At 52.0% G+C, this 26,615-nt stretch overlaps 8 protein-coding genes across 8 annotated transcripts; 5 read left to right on the top strand and 3 right to left on the bottom strand.

Moving 5' to 3' along the window:
* Positions 1-164: 164 nt before the first annotated feature.
* On the bottom strand, positions 165-503 carry V8C40DRAFT_240999 (uncharacterized protein). Its single transcript, XM_083214928.1, has one exon. It carries the CDS (start codon positions 443-445, stop codon positions 218-220), a length of 228 nt encoding a protein of 75 aa, XP_083074895.1. The 5' UTR covers positions 446-503; the 3' UTR covers positions 165-217.
* A 1,897-nt stretch (positions 504-2,400) lies between these two features.
* Positions 2,401-4,942, top strand: V8C40DRAFT_190084 (uncharacterized protein). The gene has a single exon (XM_083211851.1). The coding sequence runs from the start codon at positions 2,894-2,896 to the stop codon at positions 4,544-4,546; it is 1,653 nt and encodes a 550-aa protein (XP_083074894.1). The 5' UTR covers positions 2,401-2,893; the 3' UTR covers positions 4,547-4,942.
* Positions 4,943-6,138: 1,196 nt separating this feature from the next.
* Positions 6,139-10,266, top strand: V8C40DRAFT_274090 (Sar family guanine nucleotide exchange factor SEC12; the record flags this gene model as incomplete). The annotated part of the gene is made up of 5 exons (XM_083220568.1): positions 6,139-6,374; positions 6,487-7,834; positions 8,233-8,296; positions 8,394-8,548; positions 8,632-10,266. 5 exons carry the CDS (start codon positions 6,139-6,141, stop codon positions 10,264-10,266), a joined length of 3,438 nt encoding a protein of 1,145 aa, XP_083074893.1.
* Positions 10,267-10,558: 292 nt separating this feature from the next.
* V8C40DRAFT_286402 (uncharacterized protein) lies at positions 10,559-11,724 on the bottom strand (the record flags this gene model as incomplete). Its single annotated transcript, XM_083222527.1, has 2 exons — positions 10,559-11,537; positions 11,597-11,724. 2 exons carry the CDS (start codon positions 11,722-11,724, stop codon positions 10,559-10,561), a joined length of 1,107 nt encoding a protein of 368 aa, XP_083074892.1.
* Positions 11,725-12,116: 392 nt separating this feature from the next.
* Positions 12,117-13,530, top strand: V8C40DRAFT_286400 (uncharacterized protein; the record flags this gene model as incomplete). Its single annotated transcript, XM_083222526.1, has 3 exons — positions 12,117-12,193; positions 12,262-12,789; positions 12,857-13,530. 3 exons carry the CDS (start codon positions 12,117-12,119, stop codon positions 13,449-13,451), a joined length of 1,200 nt encoding a protein of 399 aa, XP_083074891.1. The 3' UTR covers positions 13,452-13,530.
* Positions 13,531-14,426: 896 nt separating this feature from the next.
* On the bottom strand, positions 14,427-14,995 carry V8C40DRAFT_240986 (uncharacterized protein). Its single transcript, XM_083214927.1, has one exon. It carries the CDS (start codon positions 14,969-14,971, stop codon positions 14,807-14,809), a length of 165 nt encoding a protein of 54 aa, XP_083074890.1. The 5' UTR covers positions 14,972-14,995; the 3' UTR covers positions 14,427-14,806.
* A 4,289-nt stretch (positions 14,996-19,284) lies between these two features.
* On the top strand, positions 19,285-19,954 carry V8C40DRAFT_240981 (uncharacterized protein). The gene has a single exon (XM_083214926.1). The coding sequence runs from the start codon at positions 19,315-19,317 to the stop codon at positions 19,588-19,590; it is 276 nt and encodes a 91-aa protein (XP_083074889.1). The 5' UTR covers positions 19,285-19,314; the 3' UTR covers positions 19,591-19,954.
* An 899-nt stretch (positions 19,955-20,853) lies between these two features.
* Positions 20,854-26,301, top strand: V8C40DRAFT_190021 (uncharacterized protein). Its single transcript, XM_083211850.1, has 4 exons — positions 20,854-21,219; positions 21,290-21,392; positions 21,470-24,199; positions 24,257-26,301. The coding sequence occupies exons 1-4, from the start codon at positions 21,032-21,034 to the stop codon at positions 25,709-25,711; spliced, it is 4,476 nt and encodes a 1,491-aa protein (XP_083074888.1). The 5' UTR covers positions 20,854-21,031; the 3' UTR covers positions 25,712-26,301.
* The last annotated feature ends 314 nt before the right edge of the window (positions 26,302-26,615 follow it).

Below are 26,615 nucleotides of genomic sequence, written 5' to 3'. Positions count from 1 at the left end.
CTCGGAAGTGATCGTTGTCACCGCACGTCAGTGGGGACCGAAAGAAGGAAGAATGCCTATAGAGCCAGGCTAGACTCGACCAAGAGGAGCATTGCTTCGTCTGTTGTTGCTTGCATCTTAAAAAAGTACCTGAGTACGAGTAGCCACGCATCAATGTGACGTGTGGCTCATCGCGACCTATGATCGTTGGGTGAAAGAGCTAGTCTCTGCCGGAAGGCTACCCGGTGATGTTGCTGAGGAAATGAATGGACGGCTGGCGTAGAGGCTGAACACGGGCAGTCAAGACACAGCTTGGCGGCTTGGTGATTTTGCACATGAACCGTGGCGCGCGCCATCCTCCTGGCCCATCCACCTTTTTATTCCCCGGATGCCAGCTGTACAATGTGCCTCCCCCGGTCCAGTAGGCTTCCATTCGCAATTGCAGCAAACTTTCTTCAGTCGCCATCCGCGGCGCGCAAACGAATCGCAGCAACGTATTCGTGCCGTCGGCCTGCCGTTAATGCAGACAAGAACCGACACAGGCAGAAGCGGCCCCCGGACCCCGTCACATTGCTTGGTGACGCCGAACCAGTTGATCGTTATGGAATTGAAGCCAGAACTTGTAGAGGTACTCGTACCTAGTCAGAGGACTCCATGTTCGGTGCTAGCCAGCAGGCCTGCTGGCTGGTGCTAGACCAAACCAACCTTCTGGTGCCTCTGAGCCCTGCCGGGGTAAAAAGGGTTGTTGGATGGAAGGGAAAAAAAAAAAGGGGGGGGGGGGTAAAAGGTGATAGTGAGTGCACACCGTCACCTAGGCTAAGACGCAACTCAAACATCCCTGCCCGCCGCTGCCGACTCCAACACCGTCGTGGATCCAGAAGAAAGACAAGAGCTGCGCTGTAATGCTACTAGCGGGTTCTTCGTAGTGGAGAGAGACCGCGGTTGATGGCGATGGGGTCGTGCTGCGGTTTTGCTGCACCTCTACCTGCTTGTAGCTCGACTGACGTTTGCTCTCCCTGGTCTGGTCTGGCCTGGCTCCGGCATGGGTCAAATCACTGATGGCTCCGTCCACGAAAAACCTCCATGTACAGGTATGTGGCGCCTCCACCCCCATGCTCGCTCACAGAAACCCTGGCTGTGGGACAGACCATTGGGCTGGCGTGACCATGCGAATGCTTCGTAGCAGTACTTTCCTTCATCGAGACGACAAGGGGCCACCAGCGTGGCATATTTCAAGCCGAACCTGTCAACAAGTCAATGCTCCCACTGTGGCTTGCCATCCTTCGCCAGCCAAAAGCTCTCTCATGAGAACTCTTCCATCGCCTTTTCCTCGTCACACAGCTCCCCCCTTCTCTTCCTTTGTCTGCCTTTGCCAGTGCCGCGAGTGAATCCTGATACTGTTGACTTGTCTACCTCCTCGGGCTCGTTGGACCTCTTCGAGATAGAAAGCTCCGGCGTCGTTTGTTGGCGGCCTCGACTGGGAGTTGTAGGACTTCAAGTGCATCTAATTTGCCAAAAGCACTCGAGCTCGGCGTGATCTGTACCAAGTACCAAGTACAGAGTACTGTAATCTGCTCTAATCGGTACCTTCCTCACCAAGGCCTCACTTTCCAAGTTGTCCGTTGTTCTTTGTTCCTTGTTCCTTCTTCTTTATTCAGGTAAGCAGCTCCTTCCCTCCTCCGCCTCACCCTCTCGTGTCCCCAGTTTGCCTCTACCTCATCTCGATTGTTTTTTTTGCGACTTCGTGAAATCTTCTTTGGCCTCTTCCTACCCTCGAACCTCACCTACGCCCCCCTCACTATCACCGTTCTCTCCTTGTTCTGCCCATTCGGACTTCCCAAAACCCGAGGACGCTCTCGAGAGGAGACTGCACGCAATCTCAGTCTTGCGGTCCGTTATAACACTCTGGTATTCCTTTGAGTTTTGGAATACTATGAGAGCGGACTGCAGACTCATTGACGGCTGCGTATCTCGACTTTGTCTTTGCCCTCATACACGATAGAACACAGTCCTACGTTCACATCCCCTCTCTTCTTGTTCCGCAGAAGAAACAAAACTGTGTGGCAGACGATTGGTTGGCTGGACTATCTTGTCTGATATCTCATATTTGTCATACCCTTCGGCTGGCAGAATCCTAGAATCCAGACTGCACCAAAAGTGATATTTTGCTGCAGTTTAGCTGACTTTGCCATCAAAGCTTTTAACTCGAGTTAGGAGCCTGAACGAGTCCCTTGACCCAGCAGACACCGGGCTGCTTAATACCATAATACCTGTTAATTAACTTTATCCATCTCTCGTGGGCGAGCTTACTTTCTCGATCAACATCCCAAGACAGATCCTCTTGGGCCTCCTGGTTTTACCGTGGAAATCATCCCAATAACCGTGACGCAACAACTAATATTCAATTCCGCGGGCTGCAACCCATCGATATACTCGTTTGGAGATAACTCGAGTCGTTGGGCAAGGAGTTTGTTGAGTTAGAAGAACGGATTGCATTGTGGACTGTCGGCTTGATCGCCTGCTGTCCCTTCCAGTACCGCAACCGAGTCTCCATTCGAACTATTCACCACCACTAGTCTCTGGGGCTGTTTGGGTATATTCCCAGCCGGTCCCCGACTACACCACGGTCAACCTGGCGAACTCTTCTGTAGACGTGCGGCAACGGGCGCTGCCTGCTCCAGTCAAGGACAGCCCTGATCTTCACTCCTCCGATTCCTCCGGAGCCAGTACGCCAAATTCTCCCAACACGCCAACTACTCCGTCGTGGTTGTCGAAAACTCTGTCCCGGATTACGTCTCCCAAGTCTCTGTCCCGAATTACGTCTCCCAAGTTGAAACTGCAATCCCTGATTGGCAGAGGGAGAAATCAATGTACTGATCCTCGGGATCAGGAGTGTGTAGGTGATCAGGTCTCAATGTCTCAAAGGGGACTTGGCCCTCTCCCACCCTCTCGTTTCTCCTCGAGATCTCCTGTCGGCAATGAACAGTTCCCCCATTTTACTTCGCAGCGGTATGAACCATCTGGACTCTCCCCCGAGGTTGGCCGTGCTGCTCAGCATTCAGCCAAGTCATTCGGAGTCCACAATATCCTGAATCCATCCGACTCACACTCCATGGGCCCCGACAATAGCGGACGACCACCTTCGCGAGCAAGGGAAGCCGAGGCTTTCCAACCTGCATCTTCAACTCCTTATGGCATTCCGCGTCCCTACCTCCATGGCCATGCTGCTACCAATTCTCTCCCAACGACTCCAGTTGCTGCAGGTGTTACGCCCACAGGCAGGCCTCCGATATCCGAACGAAACTCTCCTTCATCAGCATACCCTTTCCCCGTAATGAACCCCCAGAGGAAGATACTCAGTCCCAAACCACCCCGGGCCTTGAGTCTTGGCCAGGCTCTTCCTCCTCGGGACCTCGATCCGCGACATTCCTTGGCTCCTAGCATGGCTCCCACAAAACGACCTTACGAACCAGACACTCCCGATGAGCTTAGGCACGCTCCCGGACTCCATCAATCTTCAGGAATTGCCTCTGGCCAGAATACTCCAATGGTCACTCCGCCAAGAGATTTTTCTCAGCCTTTAGCCCGCCCCTTGGATGCTCCTCAAGTGCCGCCGACGATCCCCCCGCCGGGAGATCTCCAGAGTCGACCACATGGATTACATACACCGTCGCAGTTCCAACACGGAATCACCGGGTTGTCCGCAAGCCGGCCGATTTCGAGAATGGAAGGTCCGACCGAGGGAACACCACCATGGCCAGAGATGTTGCGTCGACAGGGAAGTTCGTTTGTTGGAATGGAATCTCAGCAAGCCTACATGACTCTTCCGGGAAGCGACACACCTATCCCCGTTCAAGTAGACTACTCTCAAGCATCAAAGAAGGCAGACGAAAAGAGGCAGCGAAATGCAAAGGCGTCGACCCGCCACCGCAGGAAGAAGAAAACACTACAGGAGGAAAACATGAAGCAGCTGCAGGAGCTCAAAGAAGAGCGACAACAGATGCTACAACGACTTGAGGAGCTCGAAGCCCATAGAGACTTTTACAGGGACGAACGCAATCGGCTCAGAGAAATCGTAGCCCGAACACCCACCATAAGTAACCATGCTGCCGGACCACAAAGCCCAATTCTGTCGAAGAGCATCAGCTTTGCGGATCGAAGCCCTTTGATGCAATCCCACCACATTCCAACTCCCACTCAAGGTTACGTGAGCGAGGTGTCATCGGCGGAGCGGCCCGGACCGGTTCGACGCACAGACGATCGTCCCGATTTCTCACCTCCGGTATATGGTGCTTTGTCTGGTGGTCCGACGCATGGCCTCCCGTCGATGCACAGTCCGGCTTATGGAGTGCCACCGCCGCGACCCTCGTCCGCGACTTCGTCAGCGAGCGGAGAAAGATTGCCTCCTCTACGGGTAATGGAAGGACCTCCCCCTCCCATGCATGGGTTGGGCCACGGGCAACCTCAAGAACAGGATCTGAGGACTGGTCAGTGGAGGGCAGCTCAGTCAACCCATTTCGAAACGGGCTGGGCAACCGCACCACGAAAGCACCAAGACCATTGGTAGTAAACCGCTGATCCCTCCCCTCTGCTGTGCGACACTGAGTGCGACTTCACGACTCCTCTTGATAACATATGTCTGTGCTAGCATCGGCATTGACGCAGCACTTGACAAAACCGATCTCACCATAATACTCATAATCTATCATCGCTTCCATGGTATCAATTTTTCTTTGATTTTGGACAAAGCTTTTAATTTTTGGGTTCCTGGCTTGTACCAGCGCGAATACAATCTCCGTCGGGCAACCGACACTTCTGACTTTACATATAGTAATTCGTCTTTGCTCTACTTGTTTTCATTCTTTAATTATTTATTTGTTACTATCATTTATACATTATAGCTGTCCGCTTAATCAAGCGACTGGTCGCGACCAATGCTCGCCCAAGCATTATAGGGGGTGTGAGGCAATGAATACCCTCTCTCGCCTTGTTCCCCTCGGGAATGATTTATTAATTACTGGAAAAAAAAGAAACATGAAGAAAAAATCAAAATAAACCGGGTTGAAGCAAATCAGCTGTTTTGATTCAACATTACATTCGTTTGTTTATCTATTCACTTTATGAAATGTTTGCCCAAAATGGGCGTCCACCTACGAACGGCGAAGATATACCCCTGTGGATTGATTGCCACTTGTGGAAGAAGAGGACTATTTGAAGGAAGGAGGAAAAGGAGAATGCGAATGGAAGTTGTTTAATGATGGTTTATTCGGTCCTTACACGTCCCCGTCTGCTCTTTTACGGCTGTCAAATTGGTGCTATTATGGATTTGGGAATACAACAACTATGTAATCAGATTGGATGAAGCTTCACTTCTCGAAACGCCTGGAAAACCGCTTGTTTCTATTTACGTTCAGCACGGTAAAAGAACTGATGAACAGAGAAGGGGTTTGGTTTGCTTGGGAATTTGTTAGATATAGGACACACATCTTCGTGCCCCAGACTACGGGCACAGGTGGCCAAAAACAAATACATATTAATTGTGGTCAACTGAAAGTGCGAGGCCCCTCCGAATGACAAGTGACGTATTTGTATTTATTTGTATTTGATCTCCAGGGCTCGGAACTGGCTCCGTGATATTATGTCGAGTGCCGAATTCAAGCATGGCACGTACCATCTTGTATCGGAGAAGATAGATCCGATCTCCGAAGGGTGGGGCGATACGCCCATCGCCAACTTCAGATGACATCTCCAACAGACAGAATAAGCGGGACTGCAAGTTACCAGATACATCGACTTTATTTTCCCACTGACTAAGTGGAAGAGAATTCTTGCCATTTTCCTTGCTCAAAGTTAGTGAATATAGAGATATTTACAGCTCTGGCGTATTTCGCTTTTATATTACTATTTCTTCTGGAGAATATTTGCTCTCTTCCAGTTTTACTGTGAGTCTCTCTCGAGGATGGGATTATGCATTCAATGGACTGTTTGAGCTTGCAACGGCCGTATTATAAATGGACACAGATCAAATATGTGTACAGATTCTTGAGCGAATTCCTGTCTACTCGGCCATTTACAGCGCCATATACAGAGACTCGTCATATTGAAGCTGATACAAACTACTACTAGGCCGTCGAGGATACGGCTTGATCGCCTCTCGAAATGTTAATAGGGAGGTGTACGACAGTGACAAGGCTGACAAAACCTATCCAAAGTATCGTCTCTCGTCACAATTGCATTCGGCGATTTAGTCACTCGCCATGGCTCGGATCGTCTCGCTTGGAAGCTGAACTGTCGGCGCCAAACGGGATAAGATGGACACAACCTTTGGGTCTATTCATTGACAACCAATTCAGCGAAAGTGCTGGGGGAGATATGATAACGACAATCAACCCTTAGTATGTAATCCCAGCCATTCTATCCCTACCCTTAAAAGACTGCCGTTGCGGGTTCTGTTTTTTTCTTTTGCCCATCTTGTTTGTCTACTTGCCGGTGTCTAACTTTGCGCAGCACGGAGCAAGCCATTTGTTCAGTCTTCGCAGCTGGGGAACCTGATGTAGATAGAGCAGTTCAATCAGCTCGCAAGGCAATTAAACATCCAGAATGGAGGCTGCTGTCCGGCACCGAACGCGGTCACTTGATGAATCGATTAGCAGATCTGGTAGATAAACACGGCGAAGTGCTTGCTGCCATTGAGACGCTCGACAATGGCAAACCGCTGTCGGTATCCCGCAGCTACGACGTGCCGCATTTCTCCGAGGTCCTTCGTTACTACGCGGGATGGGCAGACAAGAACCCAGGCTCGGTAATCGATGTTGGCCCAAAGAAGATGGCCTATACTGTGAAGCAGCCTGTTGGAGTATGCGGCCAGATCACCCCCTGGAATTATCCACTTGACATGGCGGCATGGAAACTCGGACCAGCGTTATCGTGCGGAAACACGGTTGTGCTCAAGCTGGCGGAGCAGACGCCCTTGTCCATGCTCTACGTGGCGTCGCTCATCCGTGAGGCGGGGTTTCCTCCAGGAGTTATCAACATCATCAACGGACGAGGCGTGGAGGCCGGCGCTGCTCTGGCGCGGCATCCAGACGTGGATAAAATCGCTTTCACTGGCAGTACGGCAACGGGCAAGGAGGTGATGCGGATGGCGGCTGGAACTCTCAAGGCTGTCACTCTAGAGACCGGTGGTAAGTCGCCGTTGATTGTTTTTGACGACGCAAACTTGGAACAGGCTGTAAGATGGGCGCATGAAGGGATTATGGCAAATCAGGGGCAAGTGTGTACAGCTACGTCGAGGCTGTTAGTGCAAGATGTCATCTACGACCGTTTCGTGGAGAGATTCAAGGCCTTTACCGAGGAAACATCAGTCCTGGGCGATCCATTTGAGCCTCAAACGTACCAGGGGCCGCAGGTCGGCAAGGCGCAAGCCGAACGCATCATGTCCTACATCTCATCTGCACGAGACTCTGGTGCCGAAGTCTTTCACCCGCACAAACAGCCCGTGCCATCCAAGGGCTACTTCACTCCGCCGACAATTCTCACAAATGTGGGCACCAAGACAGCTGCCTTTCGAGAGGAGATCTTCGGTCCGGTCGCAGCCGTTGCCCGATTCAGCAGCGAGGAGGAGGCACTAGAGATTGCCAATGCAACGAGATATGGACTCGCAGGCGCCGTCTTCACAAAAGACCTGGGCAGAGCATATCGCGTAGCTCGGGATCTGGAGGCTGGGATGGTGTGGGTGAACAGCAGCAACGACTCAGACGTGAGAGTTCCGTTTGGAGGCGTTAAGGAGAGTGGCCTGGGGAGAGAGCTTGGCGAGGATGGCCTGAGAGGATATTACACCGTCAAGGCAGTGCATGTGAACTTGACAGATGAGTGAGTTGAGGTTATGACTGTGTTAGAGTATGTATTGTTCCTATAAGCAGGCAAGAGTATGTCTAAGTTTCTTGCTATCAAGTCACTGCAGCGAAATCTTTTGTGCTCGATTGCGCCAGGGAGCTAAGTCAAATTGAACAAGATTCACTGTTTGTTGATCATAATGAGATTTTTTTTTCATAGAATACCTACCTTGGTATAGAAAAGGGCTGAAGCTGAATGCGGCGGCATCTCGCACTCTTCGCGTCCGAGGAGGTACAAGGTACAAGGTACCTCGAGCATTCCCGCCACCCCTGTCAGCTCACTAACCCGCAGCGATCCCCCGCCAAATCTCTCCCAAGCTCGCGGAATCTGAACATCTGGCCACAAACTACTCCAGAGTCTTCCATCCCAGCCCGATGGCTCCCTGAACTCGATCGCGCACGTGCACTCCCAATCGATAGCTGTCAACTGTTCTTCCTCTCGTGATTTTGACCGCCGCGATTCTTCCCGAGTTTCTAAACCAGCAGGCCGGGGTTGAGCAACCAACCCGCGACACCCAGCCCTGACATCATCGACCATGGCGCTCCCATTCCCGCAGGCGAACATCAAGCTCGACTACCCGCTCTATGCAGTCAGCTTTGATCCTCAGGATGCCAATCGCATAGTTGTTGGCGGCGGTGGCGGTGTTGGCCGTTCTGGCGTGGGCAACAAGATTGTACGTGAGCTCCTGGATCTGGTTCCTAGCTACTAGCTTCTGCTTCTGTCTTTGAATGCTGACTCTTGTTCTCTTGTCACCAGTCCGTTGTTGAAACCGTCGATCAGGGCGAGCTTCGAGTGGCTGGAGATATCGACCTCTCTCGCGATGAGGACAGCGTCATGTCGCTCGGCGTCGTTGGCGCCACCGATGACAAGCCCTCGTACATTTTCGCGGGCATCAACTCGGCCCCCAAAGAAATCACCAAGGGAAAGAACTTTCACCTTCGAACCTTTTCCATCGAGCAGACCAAGTCGCGAGCTGCCGGTGCTAAGAACCCCGATGTACAGGTCGCAGAGGTGTCTCGAAGCTCCTACTTCACCGACCGGGATGCCGAAACCTACCAGCGCGTGTTGCGCGTGTCTGGATCCGTTGGCGCCGCCGCTACAGGCATGGGAAAGGAGCCTCAGCTGGCCATATTCGATGCCACCGGACCCAAGCCCAAAGTCAAGGGCGTGCTGGACTTGACCAAGGATGCGGAAGACCTGGATGTCATTCAGGACGAAAAGAATGGAGAACACCTGGTTGTCTACTGCCACAAGCAAGAACTGTACTTGGTCAAGGTTGGCAAGAAAAATTCGGAGCCGCAACTCATCTTCACCATGACAGACGACCATGGCGAGCTGCCTGCATTCCGCTCCGTTCGATTCGTGACCCCCAACTTTGTCCTCGCTGCCTCCAACCTACCAAAATCGAGCGGCGTTCTTCTCCAGGGATTCCGACTGCCAAGCCCAGGTCATGAGATGGCACGGATATCTGTGAATGTACGTATCCCGAAGAAAATCTCTGCCACTGCCCTTGCAGTCGCAAATGTATCGCCGACCACATCTTCGTCGACACCTGCTGGCACTACGCAGTTCATCATTGCGGTAGCCGGCAACGACGCCTCCATAACCTTCTATACCATGGATCACAAAGCTCTTGCCTCGATTGAGCTTCTTGCCAACCTGCACCCGCTGTACACATTGAAGGACGTTCACAAAGGTGATAATATCACCGGCCTGGCGTTTTCCAACTTTATCCCTCCGAAGCAGCATCTCACTCAGCAATTCATCAAATTGGCCAGCATATCTCTCCAGCGCGGTGTCGCCGTGCACAGCATCGCTCTAAAGAGGCATGTTGATGCATCTTCCGCAAAGACGCCCGGTGATGCACCAGTCCGATATGTCACAGCCATGCGTGCCAAGGCGCCCTCCAGGCGATCTCTCGTCATCACCCTCACCATCATGGTTCTCATCATGGCCATCATCGGGCAGGGTGTCATGGAGATCTACGGCGTGAGCAAGCCCATCCTCAATCCGCAAAGGTTCTTTAACCCTTGGCATGGCACTTTGCGCGATCCTACTCACCCACCGGCTGCATTTTCCAAGGACTATCTCGTCTCTCGACTGGTTGGTAGCGGCATTGATACCGCTGAGACGCTCGTCATGTGGGAGGCCGACCATCCCGCTGTGGACCATGATGGCAAGAAGATCAATCTGGATGTCCATGATGAAGAGGTCCACGGCCCCGCCAAGACGTGGGATGAGCTTCCTGCGGCACAAAAGGATGCTTGGAAGCAGAGGATGCAGCAGGCTGGTGCATGGACGCAGAATATGGGAGAGAGCGTGTTTAGGGGCATTCTCTTTGGTGAGCTGGCAGGGGCTGTTGGCCATGCCGTGGCGGAAGGGCTGGCTTAAAAGGCCCCCCGTTTTGACAGCAACCTTCCCTTTTTCTTCTTTCCATGTAACGATATGCTCAATATGGTGGTTGGCAGTTGATTATGTATGATGGATTTGGGACCTTAACGGGGCTTCAACTTTTGCTGGGATGTTAGTTGTCCCATGGCTAATTTCGAGAATATGAGCAAAGGACGCTCCGGACTCTTGATGATAATTCGTCTCAGAAGTAGCAGTATATAATGGAGCTAATGGATGTATAATTGTTACGACTCTTGATTATCTTGTCCTTCGTCATAGTTGACTATCATACCTATGCCCAGCTTGCGCCGCAGTTCCCCGGGATATACTTGGCTACGTCCATGGCCAGCGTCATCTTGATCTCCGGACAGTATTTCCACACATGTTCCCGCAGTTCAGGCATTCCCCAGATTGGGCTATGTAGAAAGGAACCACTCCCACCAATGTGGTAGCCCATTGGCTCGTAGAATCCTGCTCTCCAGTCATCAACCCCTGCGACATAGTCGTCATTGTCAGCGTGATTCGTGCTTGAAGGGGTGCTAGAGGTGCTAGAACTATTTATAGTCTGCTCAGACCGTCCATCGTGCATCTCGCCCGAAAAGGTCATCGAGACGGATCCGTTGGCAACCTTTCCGCCGGGATGGTGAGCAAGGCGTTCAGAGAGCCACACGTCTTCAGGTTCAGAATCGTTGGCTCGCCGTTGATTGCGCAGAATGTCGATGATGCGGCTCACGCGCCTCAGCGACAATCCTCCATTGCCACCCCACTGCCCGCCAGGGTTCCACGGCGCGCCAACCCAATCGTATTCCAGATAGTCGTTGAGATTCAGCCTGCTGTTTCCGCAGAGCATGGAGTCCGTCTGGAAAACGAGCAGCCATTCTGCCGGCTGGAGCACAGCCTCGTATAACCACAGCGTGGTGAGAAACTGGCTAATCTCCTCCTGCCCGTTGGTGCTCATGTTTTCGGGAATGTACGTTAGATCGAGCTTCCCAGAGGCGACCTGGTGACGGATTGCGACGGAGCGGTTGATGGAGGCCACGGAAAGGGGGGAGCCCATGAAGCGGAAGTGCCAGTCGGGGGGCACGACAGATATAAAGTGCAGCATGAGAGGGGCTAGGATGGCACTGGGACGGTTTTCGATGAGGAGCGCGACTTTGGACGTGTTGTAGGGCGATATACGCTTTCTTTCCTGGAAGTCGATGGTGATGTGTGGGATGTAGAGGGAGATGTCGAAGTTGGAAGAGAGGCGTGAGAGCGTTATGAGGGAGAGTCTGATGGACGCACGGTTAGAGACTGAGGTTGGCAAAGAGTGTTGGGGATAGCAACTGACATGATGGCAACAAGTAGTATCGCAAATCGTCTTCGCTTGAAATTCTTAAAACTCCAAAGAAAAGCCAGCAGTCTGTTTCCGAGGAATTGGCCATATTCGTTGTTGTTGTTGCTGTTGTTGTTGGGCATTCCGACGGGCCGGGTTGAGAGTGCTCCTAAATAAGAGCGGATAACTTGGGATACAGAATCAGTCAGGGGCAACGAGTTAGGGATATGGTGAGAATGTAATCTTCATCTGCAATTATTCTCGTGATCATTGGAGTGTTTGATACTCGACATTTTCTGTGATAAGTTGAGGCATGATGTAGAGATGTGCAAGTACATGTGTACTTCACCAACGATCCTTCCTTTTGTAGGTTGTGGCCTGCCTACCTGCTCAACCTTCACCGCCCGCATTACTCTGGTAATTTGAAAATCCTGGATTGTTCCAATTCCGTTCATCTGTTTGTTATTTGATCTCTATGATTGATCGCTTGTTCCTACGGATGTACATGATCAGTAAAAAGTGTCATCACGCCGTCATGTCCGGATTCAACACTTCAGGGGTCCTTAGTTTCGCGCCGGCTCGAATGATCATCCCTATACTCTTGGTTCTTACGTATGTTTACAGAAGCCTGATCTACTCTCCAAATAAGAAATAAAGTGCTGAAGAAGTTGGTTACGTAGGTGGTATCTGGGTCGCCTACACTCCCAGTACGAGCCCATCGTCGTCTCCAAAGTCTCATCCAGGCTTGAAGAAGCACGAAAGATGATCCCCAATATCAAGCTAGACTGGCCAATTCCGCCAGCCAAAGACCCCCGCACCGCTTTCAACTCGTCAAAGATCGCTATTCTGATCGAGGCCAGGCCTCTGCCTCACCTGCCTCCTCTTATACTGCATATGATGGCAGTGATACCGCCCGACTGGCGATTCCTCTTCATCGGCTCAAATGAGAGCATAATTGGTGTCAGCCAGGCCTATTCGATCAAACATCAGCAGGTCATTGGCAAGCTGGATTTGGTGGAGCTTCCCCTTCCATGGAACATTTCAAGCAAAGAAAACGTTTTCCGGTTGCTCACTGACTCGAGGTTCTACGATGAGTTTCTACCAGGTGTAGAATGGATCTTGAAATATGAGCATGACAGTATCTTATGCGCGAACTCGGAGATAAGTGTAGATGACTGGCTGGACTGGGGCTGGACTGGGGCTGCGCGGTACGTACTCATGATTGACACATTCATTTACTCAGTCCCTTGTCTTAACATTATATGCATAATTCAGCATGGGTGATGAACGCTTCTCTGGATATGGTGGCCTCTCTCTACGTCGAGTGTCAGTAATCAAGCGAATTCTCAACTTTCAGGCACGCTTCAACGACTCGGAGCCCGAAGACGACTGGTTCGGGAAACGCTTATGGGTGCTCCCTGATGCCAAAGTTGCTTCCGCACTAGACGACGCCATTGCTGTTGAAGACGTGTACAAGGAGAAGCCCATGGGCTATCACGTTCGTGAGGGCAGTAGTAACTTGAATGAGCACATGTGGGGGGATGCAGCTCGCCGGAAGGAGATATTCGAATACTGTCCGGAGCTTAGCATGATTATGGACATGAAATTGGAACGACAGAGATGCCCAGATGATGATGGAAATGGGGGTAGAGAGGAAGCCGATATCGAGGTGATGACTGCGGTTCCGGGAGAAGGCGATGTCGAGGTGACGACTGCGGTTTTGGGAGAAGGCGAAGATACCAAGATGTCGCCAAACGATGCTGAATCTGCAATACTGCCGCCGCAACCTCCTCCTTTGCCGCAGCCATGGAAGGCTTATTCTGCTTCTGTTACAACATTTAGAAGCCCACTTCGTACCGGCATAAATTAGAGTTACAGGACATGGAGGTCCTTATCAAATAGTGATAGCCATCATGGCTACACGTGTCTAGGAATCACTTAATCTTGTCATGTCAATAACAATTACACAAGCTCACAAATCCTATGCAACACAGCTACAGTTAGAACAAAGGATTTATATCGAGAGACCGGATCATCGACGAATAATCCTTAGACAAATATGCACCCATCAGGTTCTCACCACTTGGACAAGTTCAATAGAGAGAGAGGAAGAGTCCTCATGATGAGCACCCATATACCTACATACACATGTAGACATCCCCCCCTCACCACAACCCTTTGTTGTCCGTTTTAAGATTTCCCTAGCGCAGGCCTCGTGGCATCCACACAGCCAGGCTTGGTACGCCCTCTGCTGAACAAAAGGGCCAGCATAAGCTTTTTCCATCGCCCGAGGTCTCTCCTCCCAAGATAATAAAACAAGGCGTCCGGTGGCTTGGACAAGGCGCTCGCGCCCAAACGAATCTGGTTGGAGGGCGAAACGAAGCAGACACTCTTTTTTGGAACCTAACACTCTTTTTTGCAACCTACCGAAGCAGACTACTCTTTTTTAGAATCTACCGTAGCAGTCACACTCTCTTTTAGAACCTACCTAGGTTTCTTGAAAAGGTCCCTCGGGTAAGACGAAAGGGCACGCTTACGACGCCACTGTTCCTGTTAGGCCCTGCGGCTTGTGGAAATGGAAAAGACGAAAAAGACGCTGATGGCGCAAAGGCCCGTATTGCGGATGCGAAGCACGGCTGTTAAGGATGAGGGTGTATTACTGTAACTCTTCAGCTGTGCCGCAGGGACGGAGTACTTGTGACAGAAACATCCTAGACGCCACAAGCTCAGATGCCAAGTGATCTGAAGGTGGGCGGCTTTTCTCTCCCCTTTTCTTTACTTGGATGTGTTTTTTTTGCTTTTTGTTCAATGTTTTGCACAAGTTTTCTTGAGAAAAGAGAAAAGAAGTGTATGGTTAAAAGCAAGCTTTCGGAGACAAAACATCAGGCATAACAGGTACTGACACGGGATGTAACCATGCGCGCACCGACAAACTGCTAACCCCATACTGGAAAATAAAAGGTGACCAAGAGGAATCAGCATTCCTCAATCCCTCATCTTCCTACTTTTGGCGACTATTCGCGCCGCAAGGCTCTCTTTATCATTTCGTTGTCTTGGAAAAAATAGGCAACAAGCGCACCATCTGGCACAAAAAAGAGTTGCTCTCCCCCCATCGCTTTTTTGGAGGGATGGCACACACGACACCAACTTTTTATTTTTGACAGTTGGAGCAGGACAGGACCCTGTTCCTCGGCACTGCCAAAACGGCCAGCCTAGCGGAAGGAATCAAGAAGGGAAAATCGGCGCTTGATCTTCTGCCACTGACGCAGCGCTGCCGAGGAGGCGTCCAATCAACGAGGCCAAGCCAGCTGACACGAACTGGGGCACAAGTCCGGGCCAAGCCATGGAGAGAAGAAGTGCTGCATGAACTTGAACTTGGCCCTCGTACATATGTACTTGGTGCCTGTCTGTATCTTAAACGGGAATGGGCTTTGAAAGGTGTTCTCGAAAGCGAGCGAGTTTACCCAAGGGGGAACGAGGACAATAATCGCCCGCAAACCCGCAGAACAAAAGAAACCCTGCCCTCACATCACCGATGCATCGGCCGTACGGTACACGATTGCATCTCGGTATGGAAACAAGAGTAAGCGCAGCTTAGCTCTTTGGGGGGGGGAGGGGGGTTTCGGGCCACACCCCGTCGGAACAAGGCACGGGCGAGGATGGATGGCAAATATTCAGCAGACAAAGCCAGCACTAAAGTCGGCGGAACTGGCCCCCTTGTGACACGAGGGATGCGCCGCACCGCTCCAGCCCACTGATTTTCCCAGCTGAGCTCTTTTCGAGAAGATCAACAGCGCGGGAGAAGCGTGGCGGTTAGGCAGCCTGCATTGGAGAGACAAATTGCCGTGGGCGGCTTGCGTTGCCGAGAGGGCCCCTTGCGAGCATACAGTCAAGACAGTATTCAAGCTCCCGACTCGTACATCGTATGGATCTTGTTCTAAGCGTTGGGCTGGGCTGGGGCGGCGGTGAATGCTGCACATGGACTCGCAGTTCCCAAGTCGGACAGATGTCCGTGGAATCAGTCGTCTCCCAAGTTACGAGTACTTCGTACTGGCGACAATGGCCCCGGTTCAAGCAATGCGTGACGATTTGCTTAGCACCTTATTTGCACGGCACGCTGGGCCGGGCAACCGACCGTGCAGAGTGCGGGATGATACAAGGTGCCTGTACACAATCCTCGTCCTTGCATGTCGGGCTGGCGGAAGGACGGGCATCAATCTGTAACCATGTTGAAAGGCATTGCGAATTTACCCTTTCTCCCTTTTCTTTTTTTTGTTTTCTCCCCGTGCGCTGTTATCAGCAGCAAGTAAGAAGAAAAATCAACAAGTAAACAAACAAGTTGGGAGGGGTCTCAGGTCAATTAATAGCTTCGCTGACTTAGTAGCAGCCAGCCAATTGAGAGCGTCAGATTGGGCGTTGTCCGCCACGCCACTATGAGGTCTGGCGCCCGATGAATGCTGTGCAGAAAGGCCAAGAGAAGCAGCTAAAGGCTGCTGGCCTCAAAGTCCCTTCATGTCATGTCCATGCTTGCGTGGCCCTCGAGAAGCCATGATTCTCGTACCTGCGCGGGACTGAGACTTGCTGTAGATGTCTCGGAGCTGCTCTCACAAACCCTTGGGGGTTTTTGTCGCTTATTTCGAAGCTACTTGCACCACCACAGGGGATATTCGTCGAATGCGGTGCTGACCCGGTGCGGTGCATATGAAGATGCTCGTGACGATGATGGCCAAGGTGAGATTGCAGCTTGGACGTCTATTCCACTATATAAACTGGATTGCTTCCCTTCTCGCATCGCCGTGCTCCGGATTTCAGAGCAGAGCAGGCAAAGTTGTCGATCCCCTCTGGCTGCTCCAACGGGAGCTAGCGACGCACAGACGGCACGACTTGCCACCATGCTGCAAAGGAGCTCTGCTCAAGCTGACGAGCGCCGACTTGGCGGTACGAGCACTTGCTTGTCCTGGCATCCAGTCAGATGGGGTGAGGTTGAGGCCTTTGGCTTTGCACACCACCAAGTCGCATCGAGTATTGTACCAGCACAGCAGCACTTGGTGTACATATGAGTTGTGCGCTCTCTCGTCTCGGTACTCGCTGTGATAGAACCATGGACGAGAGGTAATATTATGGAGTTCTCCGTAAAGGGTCCGCCGTGAATTGTCTAGATCCGCCACCATCGAGAGTGGAGCCCCAAGGTTCAAGCCCAGCCCAGGTAACGGAAAATGGGCCAGGGCTCGACCGCTAATCAATGATCGAGCTCGATTGAAGGCGCCGGGATCCAACGTCTCCTTTCTCTCAGTCATCCCTTAACCCTGTCCTTTGCTGTACCACGGCACTGGGTGCGAGATGGCATCAAGGCCCTACTGTACCTAGGCAGACAAGGGGCGAGGCCATGGCTTCAGCTGCAGAAACACTTCCATTGCTCGTACTGTAGGGACTAGCACAGCGACTCCGTGCCCGTGGCATCAATCAATCCAATCCGATCGCAAGGGCCCAGGCAGCCTTGGGAGAAGCCGCGGGCGGCGGCTGCCTTTGGCTATTCCCAGCTCGGGGTAGCTGCACGGTATGGAATCGTAAAGGATGTGCGTGCTGTTTTTGATCAGCTTCCGAGCGTGTGGCGGCCATGAGCCTTTTCGCACCCTTGCCTCAAACGGCATAGGTGCGCAGCGCAGACAGACAGAAACGTCGGCTTCCATGTTTCTGAGATTGGGAGGTGGAAAGCTGAAACAGTAGAAGTCAAAAAGTCATGCAGAAGCCAATGCGCGTGGGGCCCGGAATGTTCCCTGATTGCTTCCTTCTACCTCACCACTACCTAGGTAGGATGAGATGTCAAAAACAAGCAACATGAAGCAATTGAATCAGACGTCAATCTCTTGTTCTTACTGTACCTGGTACTGTGGCCACAGGCACGAGTAAGTCGTGGTCCTGCTGCGGAGAGCTCATCCTATCCCCGGGTACCAGCTACATGCACCTTATCGGGCGGCAAAGCATGAAAGTCGCACCAACGACTCAGTACTCGTAACTTGCGGAGGCTGACTTCAAGGTTCTCAATGTCCTGATGGCCCTGTATCCATCATCCACGGCGCAGATTAAATTTGAGCGATTTGGAGAGCATCCGAAGACAAATCGGGTTTATAGGCTTTAATTATTCTTCTACTAACTCTATCTTGAACGCCTCCCCAGAAAGGCTCGTGAAAGTCCAACAGAGGCTGCTAACGTGCAAGTATTAGAACCTCCCCTTGTCAAGCACGGCCACGGACTAATGAGATTCAGTGGGGGGGGACATCCGAAGAGCCCTACCTGCACTATCATCTGACCTTAAGACACTCGCCTCGGCAGATACGGGGGAAGAGAAGAAGAAAAGGACGAAGGGGAAGCGGCAAGGACGGGGTATTTGGCTTGATCTTTCATCTGATGGACCTGGAGTCGGACAATTCAAAAAAAAAAAAAAACTGCATCTGTCTGTTTGTATCTACTATCAGTTATACTTTAGTCTCTACTGCATCTAGCACCTTGCCAGAAGCTTGTAGTAGTAGTACCGCTACTTGCCAAGTATGTACCAAGACGTACAAGAGGGTACTATGCCTGTTGGGCATCTGTGCTTGTGCCATCAAACTCTCGTCTGTTGCCCTGTCGCAACACCTCGCCCGCCATTTCCAGAGCCTTTCGGTAACGTCGTGTGGCTGAGTCTTGGGTTTCTTCGCCTTATGACTCGTAGGGCACGAAAAAAAGAGACATGCTCTTCCTATTGCTCACTTTGAATCAATCCTACGGTACCTGGGAGTAGCTCTCCATGACGCGTCTGGTGCCAACGTCTTGCCTAGTACGAAGTCGCCTTCAACGATGAGGCAGATCACCTGCACGGCTTCTGCCAATTACGAGTCTCTCCTACGAGTAGGTACTTTACGGTACATGTGTCGTTATCCCAAAACCCATCTCGCAGCAGCGGTACTCGACCTACAAGGTGGTCATCACCGTTTATCTCCCCGGTACATTTCTCTGCCAGGGGAGACCTGTACTTGTACTCGTACAAGCATGACTTCCACTCACAAGCCTCTAGGTTAAGAAGTGAGAAGCAGAAAAAGAGAAGAGGGGTCGAGCAACCACAGGCGCTGCGTGGTGGTGCCCATGCATTGCGCTAGACCTGGGTCTACATGTACCTGCTAGCACACTGCCAGCATTCCCAGCACAAGGTACCTCCGGACAAAACCACCCAACCTGGTCCTGTTCCCTTTTTCTCTAACAACGATGCGATGGATTGTTTCCTGCACAGTCTACCTCATGTAAGATGGCCACTTGATGATTGAATTCTGCAGGTAGAGCACTACCAAGGGATGTGCCTGGTGCTCTGCAGCCCGCCTGCATGATCCGTGACAATGGCGAGTCTGACTTGGTAGAGAGAGACCCCATCTTGCTTCATACCTACCTCTTGGGCTCAATCTCACACTTGGGCAACCCTGCTCTACTCAAGTCGGGAGTGCTTGTATACTCGTACTAGAGTTGGAATGGTTCTCGCAGTCTTTTCGTCTCAATTCTCGCCTACTGTACAGCTACTGCTTATCGCTCGCTCACTCTTTGCTCAGCAAGAGGACAAACGCCAACGTGCTTAAATAAGACGAGTAACTGTAATACCAAGAGAGCCACTGCCACGGAGGACTAGCTGGTGTTGGATCCCTACTAGCGACCCTAGTAGCAAGTGCCAGGTCCAAGGATTAATTTGAGTGGATAGCCGGACAGGGATGTCGACAGGGACATGGGATCCTGGACTGGTCCACTCGCCGCGAGAAGGCTTCCACGCCTCTGTTTGGCCTCAATCTGTCCAAGCCCTACTACAATTTGATCAGGACTGCACGACCCAGGCGCCAGACAACTGCCAGGCCAGGCCAGGCCAGGCTCAAAAGCTTTTCCCCCGAATGATCCACGTATCCATACCGGGCGTCTTTGCTTGGGTACCCTCCGCTGGCTGCACTGGCACTGGCACTGACACATGCGCGGCAGGCAATCTGGACTGGTAGGTACTCGTACATAGGGAGCAAGAGGAGCAGAGCAATGCAATCGTTGATGATAGGGCCGCGAATCGAGGCGTCGACAGGACCGTAGCATGGCTTTGCCTGTTGCAACTCTAATACAACGCTAGCTGGGCATGTACACGTCGCTGCTCATAAGCGGCACCGCCCATTCTCCCTCGCTCGCTCTTGGCGGCGAGGCTCCATGTCCATCCAGGTCGCTTTTTTTCCCCTCTGAAATCTCCGTTGCTTGGACTGCCTGCTCCAGATCGGCATCGTCTCTTTTGTCATCGCGGGAGTTGAAATAGCGGGCTTGTGATTGTGCCAAGTGAGGATGTGAGTGCCGAGTCAGAGAGACCTGATCAAATGCAAATGGTCAGGCGGGAGGTGAGCCGCCTTGTCGCCCGTAAGGTTTAGTTCCAAAGTTGAATGTTCTGCTGCCCTGTGTCCCGTGCGGTGCGATGCGGTACCTGGTACATGTACCTTTTGCAGCAAGATGCCGAGTTGCAGGTACCTACGTACCCCCCCAACTAGTGGAATTAGGCTCTCTCCTCTACCCCAAGCCTGGATTTCCATCGATTTTCCCACTGCTCTCTCTTCGCCCTACAATCCCTCTTCTCCCGCCTTGTCACATTCACCTCATCCTTCCCTCCTCTCACCTTCTCAACCCTGTCGCGGAAGCCATTTTGTTTTTGTCTTCTCGCAGAGTTGCTCTTCGATTCTCTCTCCACTCTTCCATTTCGATTCTCAACTTCAGTTTCGAGATTCCGCCTTGGATTCACGCTATCCGCCACTCTCGTGTCTTGACCGGGCCGCTCACAACAATTTCTGCTGGCAGCCCGTCATATCCCTCTCGCTGCTTACCCGCCGACTCTTACCCTTTCACAACGTCGACGACACATCGATATCCTCCATTCGGCGATCACCATCGACCTTGGCTCGGAATCTCCATCGCCAACCATCTCCCGTCAGCTCTTTTGCATCGCATCTGAGGCAAGCCTTGTTGTTTACCACCACAACATCGATACGTTTAGCGCCTGGATCCCAGGACTTCACCACACACGCCGCGCCCTCAGCTCAAGCCCACCTCTGATATTGAGCGCATGTGCGACCCGACTGTCTGTCCCGATCGCGGCCCAAGAATTTGCGAGGGTGCATTCCCTACGGGGATAATATAGGCAGCTTTGGAGGCTATCGAGGCACCTTGCAGCGACCTTTTGACGGCTACTTGCTTATCGGCCTAGGAGACCGTCCATCTGCTCGTCCACCCGCCCACCTTATCCCACCGACACCGTATCTGCCCCAAAAGAACTACCTTCCCAAAACATCGATTGGTCGATTCTCTCCGAATCAACCTCCATCGCGATATTCGACCTCTGTCCGACTTAGTTGGGATAGCGATTAGCTCTCGAGCCGGCTTGGAGCGTGTCTGGCGCAAACTCAAGCGGCCATGGCTGCCAATATGCAGCACATGGCTGGGGGAGGCCCGATGATTCCTCAACAAATGCGAAAGCCAACGCCTAATCAGCTACAGCAGATTGTTTTTCAGAATATCCAGCAAAACACACCACCAATGAATGGCATGACGTGGCAGTCAAGCTTCTCTGCCAACGAACGGATGGGCAAAACATTAGACTTGTACGTACCCCAAGTCTTGGTCCGCGGAAATTGCCGATAAAAGTATAAGTGAACTAACTTTTACCTCCAGAATATCTAATATATCCCTGGCAATGGGTGGCCTCGACTACAACCGGGCAACTGATTTTGGTTGCCAATTCGAACGAGAAGTGTTTCACAAATCACCCACAAAAGTGCGTATCAATGGCTCTCAAAGAAAAGAAAGGAGAAGTGAAAGGAGAACCCCTTTCGGCTAACATAACGAATTTAGGAAGCATACGACCAAGCCATGGCTAACAAGATCATGGACTTCTTCAAGAAGCGACAAGCAAATGAGCCCAACCTTCAGAACAGCATCAACGCCAACGCCCAAGCACAAGCCCATGCCCATGCTCAAGCCCAGGCTCAGGCTCAGGCACAGGCTCAGGCCCAAGCCCAAGCCCAAGCTCAGGCGCTGATGTTGCAAGCTCAGATGGGACGTGGTGCCGGACAGACTCCCCAACAGGGATTCCAGCATATGCAAAACATGCAGGCAAACCAGATGCCCCAGCAGCAGCCTCAACAATCTCAACAGCCGCTGTTTCAGCAACAACAAATCGCTATGGGCATGGCAGGTCAAGCCGGCCGCGGCATGGGCCCTAATCAACAGGCCATGGGCATGCCAGGCGCCCCTAATAGGCCAACACTCTCTGTTGAGATGGCGAGGCTGGGACCTGCTGATAGGACCAAGGTCAACGAACTTGCAACCAAGCTGATGAATCAAGCCACGGAACAGCAGAGAGCCAGCACACGAATGCACTTGCAATCGAGGCTTAGCGCTCAGCAGCTTGCTGAATTCCACGCGCAGGCGAAGGACCCTCTTCTTTGGTGGTACCAACATCAAGCCTTCCAGGCTCTCAAGCAGTCGTCCCTGAATAGCCGATTTCAGCAGCAGCAAAATGGTCCTGCGAATCAAGCCAACCCTCAGGCCGCCATGATGCAGCAGCAGCATAGCCAGCAAGCACTCCAACAGCAGAGGCAGAATATGATGAACGCTGACCCACAGTCCATCTCCGCTCACGATTTTTCACAGTTTACTCCCAACATGGAGAGCATCAAGGATCAGCAAATGACCGGCCTAATGGCTCAACAGGCGGGTCAAGTCGTTGTACCAGCAAGCAATAGCGCTGGAAGAAACACCGCCACTCCTCAGCCTGGAAGCCAAAATATTCCCAATCAGCAGGTACAGAACCAGACGCCTCGAGCCGGCCAGCAACAACAGCAGCCACAGCAGGCCAAGCTAAACCAAGCCGCTCAGCAGTCCCAAGCTTTGCAGGCTCAGGCACAAATGAAGATGCAGAATCAGCAAATAGGACCAGGCATGGCCACATCGCAGAGCCCAGGCATGAACACGCTGAATACTCCCGTAACAAGGCCTGGCGGCATCAACCCCATGGGACCGCAGGGCATGGCGCAAGCTGGCGTCCAATTTGGTGACCAGCGGTTTCACCAAGGGATCCAAAGGCCCAACAATGCCGCATTCAATGCCATGCTTGCCAACATGACCCCAGAACAAAGGCAAGCCATCAATGGCCTCCCCCAGGAGAAGCTCACCGAGGTTCTGCGGCGGTGGCAGAGTCAGCGCCAGGAGCAGATGCAGGCGATGAATGGTGGCAACCCGATGATGCAGCAACAGATGGCCAATCGTCCTCCGAACCAGTTTGGTCCAATGGGGGCCAACGTGGGCCCTGGTCCTCAGGCCATGCCTCAAGGGAATGGCACTGGTGTAGGCAACCAGCAACAGGCAATGCAGATGGGACGTATGGGACCGCCTCAAGGCCCTCAGCTTGCGCTCCTGATGGATTCGATGGATTTGCCTCCCAATATCATTAACCAAATCACTGGCTTGCCCGTAGAGGTTAAGAAGTGGAGAGATTTGAAGGCATGGATCAACCAAAACAACAACAACGTTCAACCACATGTCCGCAATCAGCTGCTGGCTCTTCAGCAGAAGCAATTTCAGGTCCTTATGCAGAGGCGGGCTGGCAATCTACCTCAGCAACCGGGACAGGCTCTCAACATGAATCCAAATATGCCCATGCAAATGGCCGCTAACCAGCAAGCAAACATGCAGCGACCGATGCCAGGCAATATACCCCCACAGCTGCTTCAGGTATCAGCTCAGGAGATGATGCATATTCGGAGTCAGAAGCCTGGGTTGGTCAACGTCCCCGACGATCAACTCCGGAATATGATTCTCCAGATGAAGAGGACTAGCTGGCAGCAGCAACAGCAGTCGTTGAGAGTCCAGCAGGTTCAGGCAGCGCAACTTCAGGCTAACCAGCAACAACCTACACCCAACCACATGCCTGGGGTTCAAGGTCCCATGATGCTTCAGCAGCAGCCCCAACCCAATCTCACTCCCCAAACTCAGGCGCAGACGATGCCAAATGCCATGAGCCAGACTGCCTCGATGCAAGCGAACAATCAGAAGCAGCAGCCAAACGCAAACCAGAACCAGACGCGCAACAACCAATCCCAGCCCCCGAAAAACCTCAAGCGTCCTAACCCAGACGACAGTGCTGATACTGCCAGCGCGAAAGCTCCCACGCCCGCCGCACGATCGGCGGCGGTACCGCCACAGCCAGCCCAGCAGCCAATCCAGAGGATGGGACCCAAGTTCAACAACTTTACGCCGCTTACACCTCAGCAGGAAGCATCCTTGACTCCCGAACAGAGAGCTAGATATGAACAGATCCTGAAGAATCACGGCAAGGTGCCAGCCGCGAACACAGGAGCCGCTGGCGATTCCCTCAACCGCCTCAAGCTTATTGGGCAAGAAGAGCAGAGACAATTTAGCCAAGAACAGATGGTGGACATTCCAATGGGCCCCGAAGAGTATGCGGAAACTGCGCAGAAGCTGAAGCGAATCGTCTCGGACATGAGCAAGGTCGGACGTGGACTGAGCAAATGGTACGCCATCACACAAGATGATGCACGTGCCAAGATGTTCTTTAGAACTGTAAGTTGATGGCTAGGAATGTTGTTCACTAGGATCAATGCTAACTTTGGATCATAGCGACTGCGTATCATTAAGCAACACGTCGATGGCGAACAGATGGAGGCAATGAAGGATGTTTTCAGTATCCGCTCCTCCGATCTGGACCAAGCTCGCGCTATGCTGGAGAGTATGGCCAAGGACTTGGCAGCCAGTGTAATAGGCCGGCATATGATGAAGCCTGGTGCGCAGGCGCCAGGTCAGCAGCAGGGGCAACAAATGAAGCAATTATCTCTACAACAGCAGCAGCAACAGCAGGCTCAGCAGCAGGCCCAACAGCAGGCTCAGCAACAAGCTCAACAAGCTCAACAAGCTCAACAGCAGACACAGCAAAAGAACCAGCAAGCACACCCCGCTCCGTTGAACGCTGCCAACCTAGAGAAGAATGCGCAGGCATTGAACAAGTTGAATCAGCAGAAACAAGCCAACAAAGCAGGCCAGCCCCCTCCTGCACCGACGACAACCCAACCGCCTTTCCCATTCGGAGCAACTTCGCCTCATGGTAATCCAAACTATATGAGCAAGCCGAAGGACCTCAACCTGCAGCTACCGCCCGCTCGCAAGAAGCAAAAGATTGCCAGTGGACAACAGTCTGGTCAGTCGTCTCAGGGAGCCACCCCCTCGCCACAGATTGCAAAGAATGTCTCTCCCGATATGCGCCGCCCTCAAGGTACTCCAAAGCCCGTAATCCTCTGCACTGAGCCCGACTGCGATATGTCGTATGTTGGCTTCCACAGCGAGCAAGCACTCCAGAATCACATTGAGGAAGAGCATACCAAGCCCAAGGAAGATCCGGTCAAATTCTTGCAAGAGAACCTCGCGCTGGCGTTGGGCTTGGAAATTGACGGCAGCGTCAAAAAGGAGCAGAAGGCTGTGGATGGTGCCCAAGCCATGAGCACTTCCACATCAAAGCAGGGCCAAGGTTCCGGAAACATGGCCGGCACACCTGTGTCCCAGGATGGCACAGGCATGAAGAGGTCGGTCAGCTCCATGAGCAAAGATGCCAAGACTGGTGTCAAGTCAGATACAGGCGCGAAATCCGGTGAGGGCAAGCAGGCCAGTGACATTATGAAAGTGGATCCATGGGCCAGCTCGACCATTGATCCTCAGACGTTGCTCCAGAATTTGGGTTTCGAACATGGACTACCGGCCGCCAGTCATGATGCCAAGATACTCAAGATGCTCACACCAAAGGGTACGCCGGACTCAGGCAAGGACGTTGCGAGCGAGCCCAACAGTGATATTTCTGAAGGTGCTGCCCTTGACATTACAATGTTTTGGCGCAGCCTAGATCAGGATCCCATGAGCGAGTTTCACGCTGCTAATTATGACGGAAGTCTACCTGACGAAGCCCTGGCCTTACTCGAACCAGTTCTATTGAATAGACGGCCGGGGGTTCCAGATTGGGGTTCTATGCAAACGGACTTTACGAAGCCGTTTGAGTTTGATCTGAGCCACTACTCGATGGATTGTTGAAAGCAAACAGTTTTTTGTCTTTTGTTTTTATCTATTTTTGTCCCTCCCCTTAGCGAAAGCGATTTGAACTTGGAGAACAACCATACGTATACCGTTTCGGAAAAAGCAAAGAGGCAAAGGATCTTTTATATATACCAGTTTTTTCTTCTTCTCGTTTTATCCACTTGTTCCATTTTACGTCTCTCTATCTCGGTTTTTGTTTCTTTGGAGCCCAGGACCCAGGATATATACCCAGCGTTATGATATGACTGATATCGCAGTGGTTTGTTTATTGGACAACAGGCGAAGAAAGGGGGGTTCACAATTCTGAAAAGGAAAAAATGAAGAAAAATTCAAGAAAAAAACATCTGGAGCAGGGAGGGTGCGACTGGCGTTGGGACAAGGAGGCAACGGATGCTATTGAACGGACACACGCGTGACTTTAGAGGTCGTTTTCTCTTTCTTTTGCCACGGCCGTTTTCATTTCAAGTTGTTGCTTTTTTTTTATTAACGTGACGAGATGGGGGAGGAATTTGCGAGGACCGGTGGATAATATAGCGATTTACATGACGAATATGAGTCTAATTATTCGGAACAAGTGAGAATTTTACGAGATTTGTGTCTTTTGCTCATCTATTGTGCATGTCTTGCTATGGTTACGTAAGGATAGCAAGTCTTTGGTGTTTTTGCATGTGATGTGACCGGATCCGATGTCCGATGAGGGGGATCAGATCAGATCAATGGAGCCAGTCCAGCCCTTTCTGCATGCTTAGGTTGTTGGTGTGTGTGGTTTCTTTCCCCCTTAGCGCGAGACGTCAAAGAAGCTTCTGCTTTTCCCCACTGCCTTAACTTGCCCGTTTTTTCTCGTGGCTTTTGAGATTGAGCACTAAGCCTGATGGGGGATGGAGGGGAGCAATCCCGACGA

This window comes from Trichoderma camerunense, assembly GCF_050948025.1.
Source record: "Trichoderma camerunense strain CBS 138272 chromosome Unknown V8C40scaffold_6, whole genome shotgun sequence".
Lineage (NCBI taxonomy): Eukaryota > Fungi > Ascomycota > Sordariomycetes > Hypocreales > Hypocreaceae > Trichoderma > Trichoderma camerunense.
This window is presented reverse-complemented; position numbering and strand designations above follow the sequence as displayed.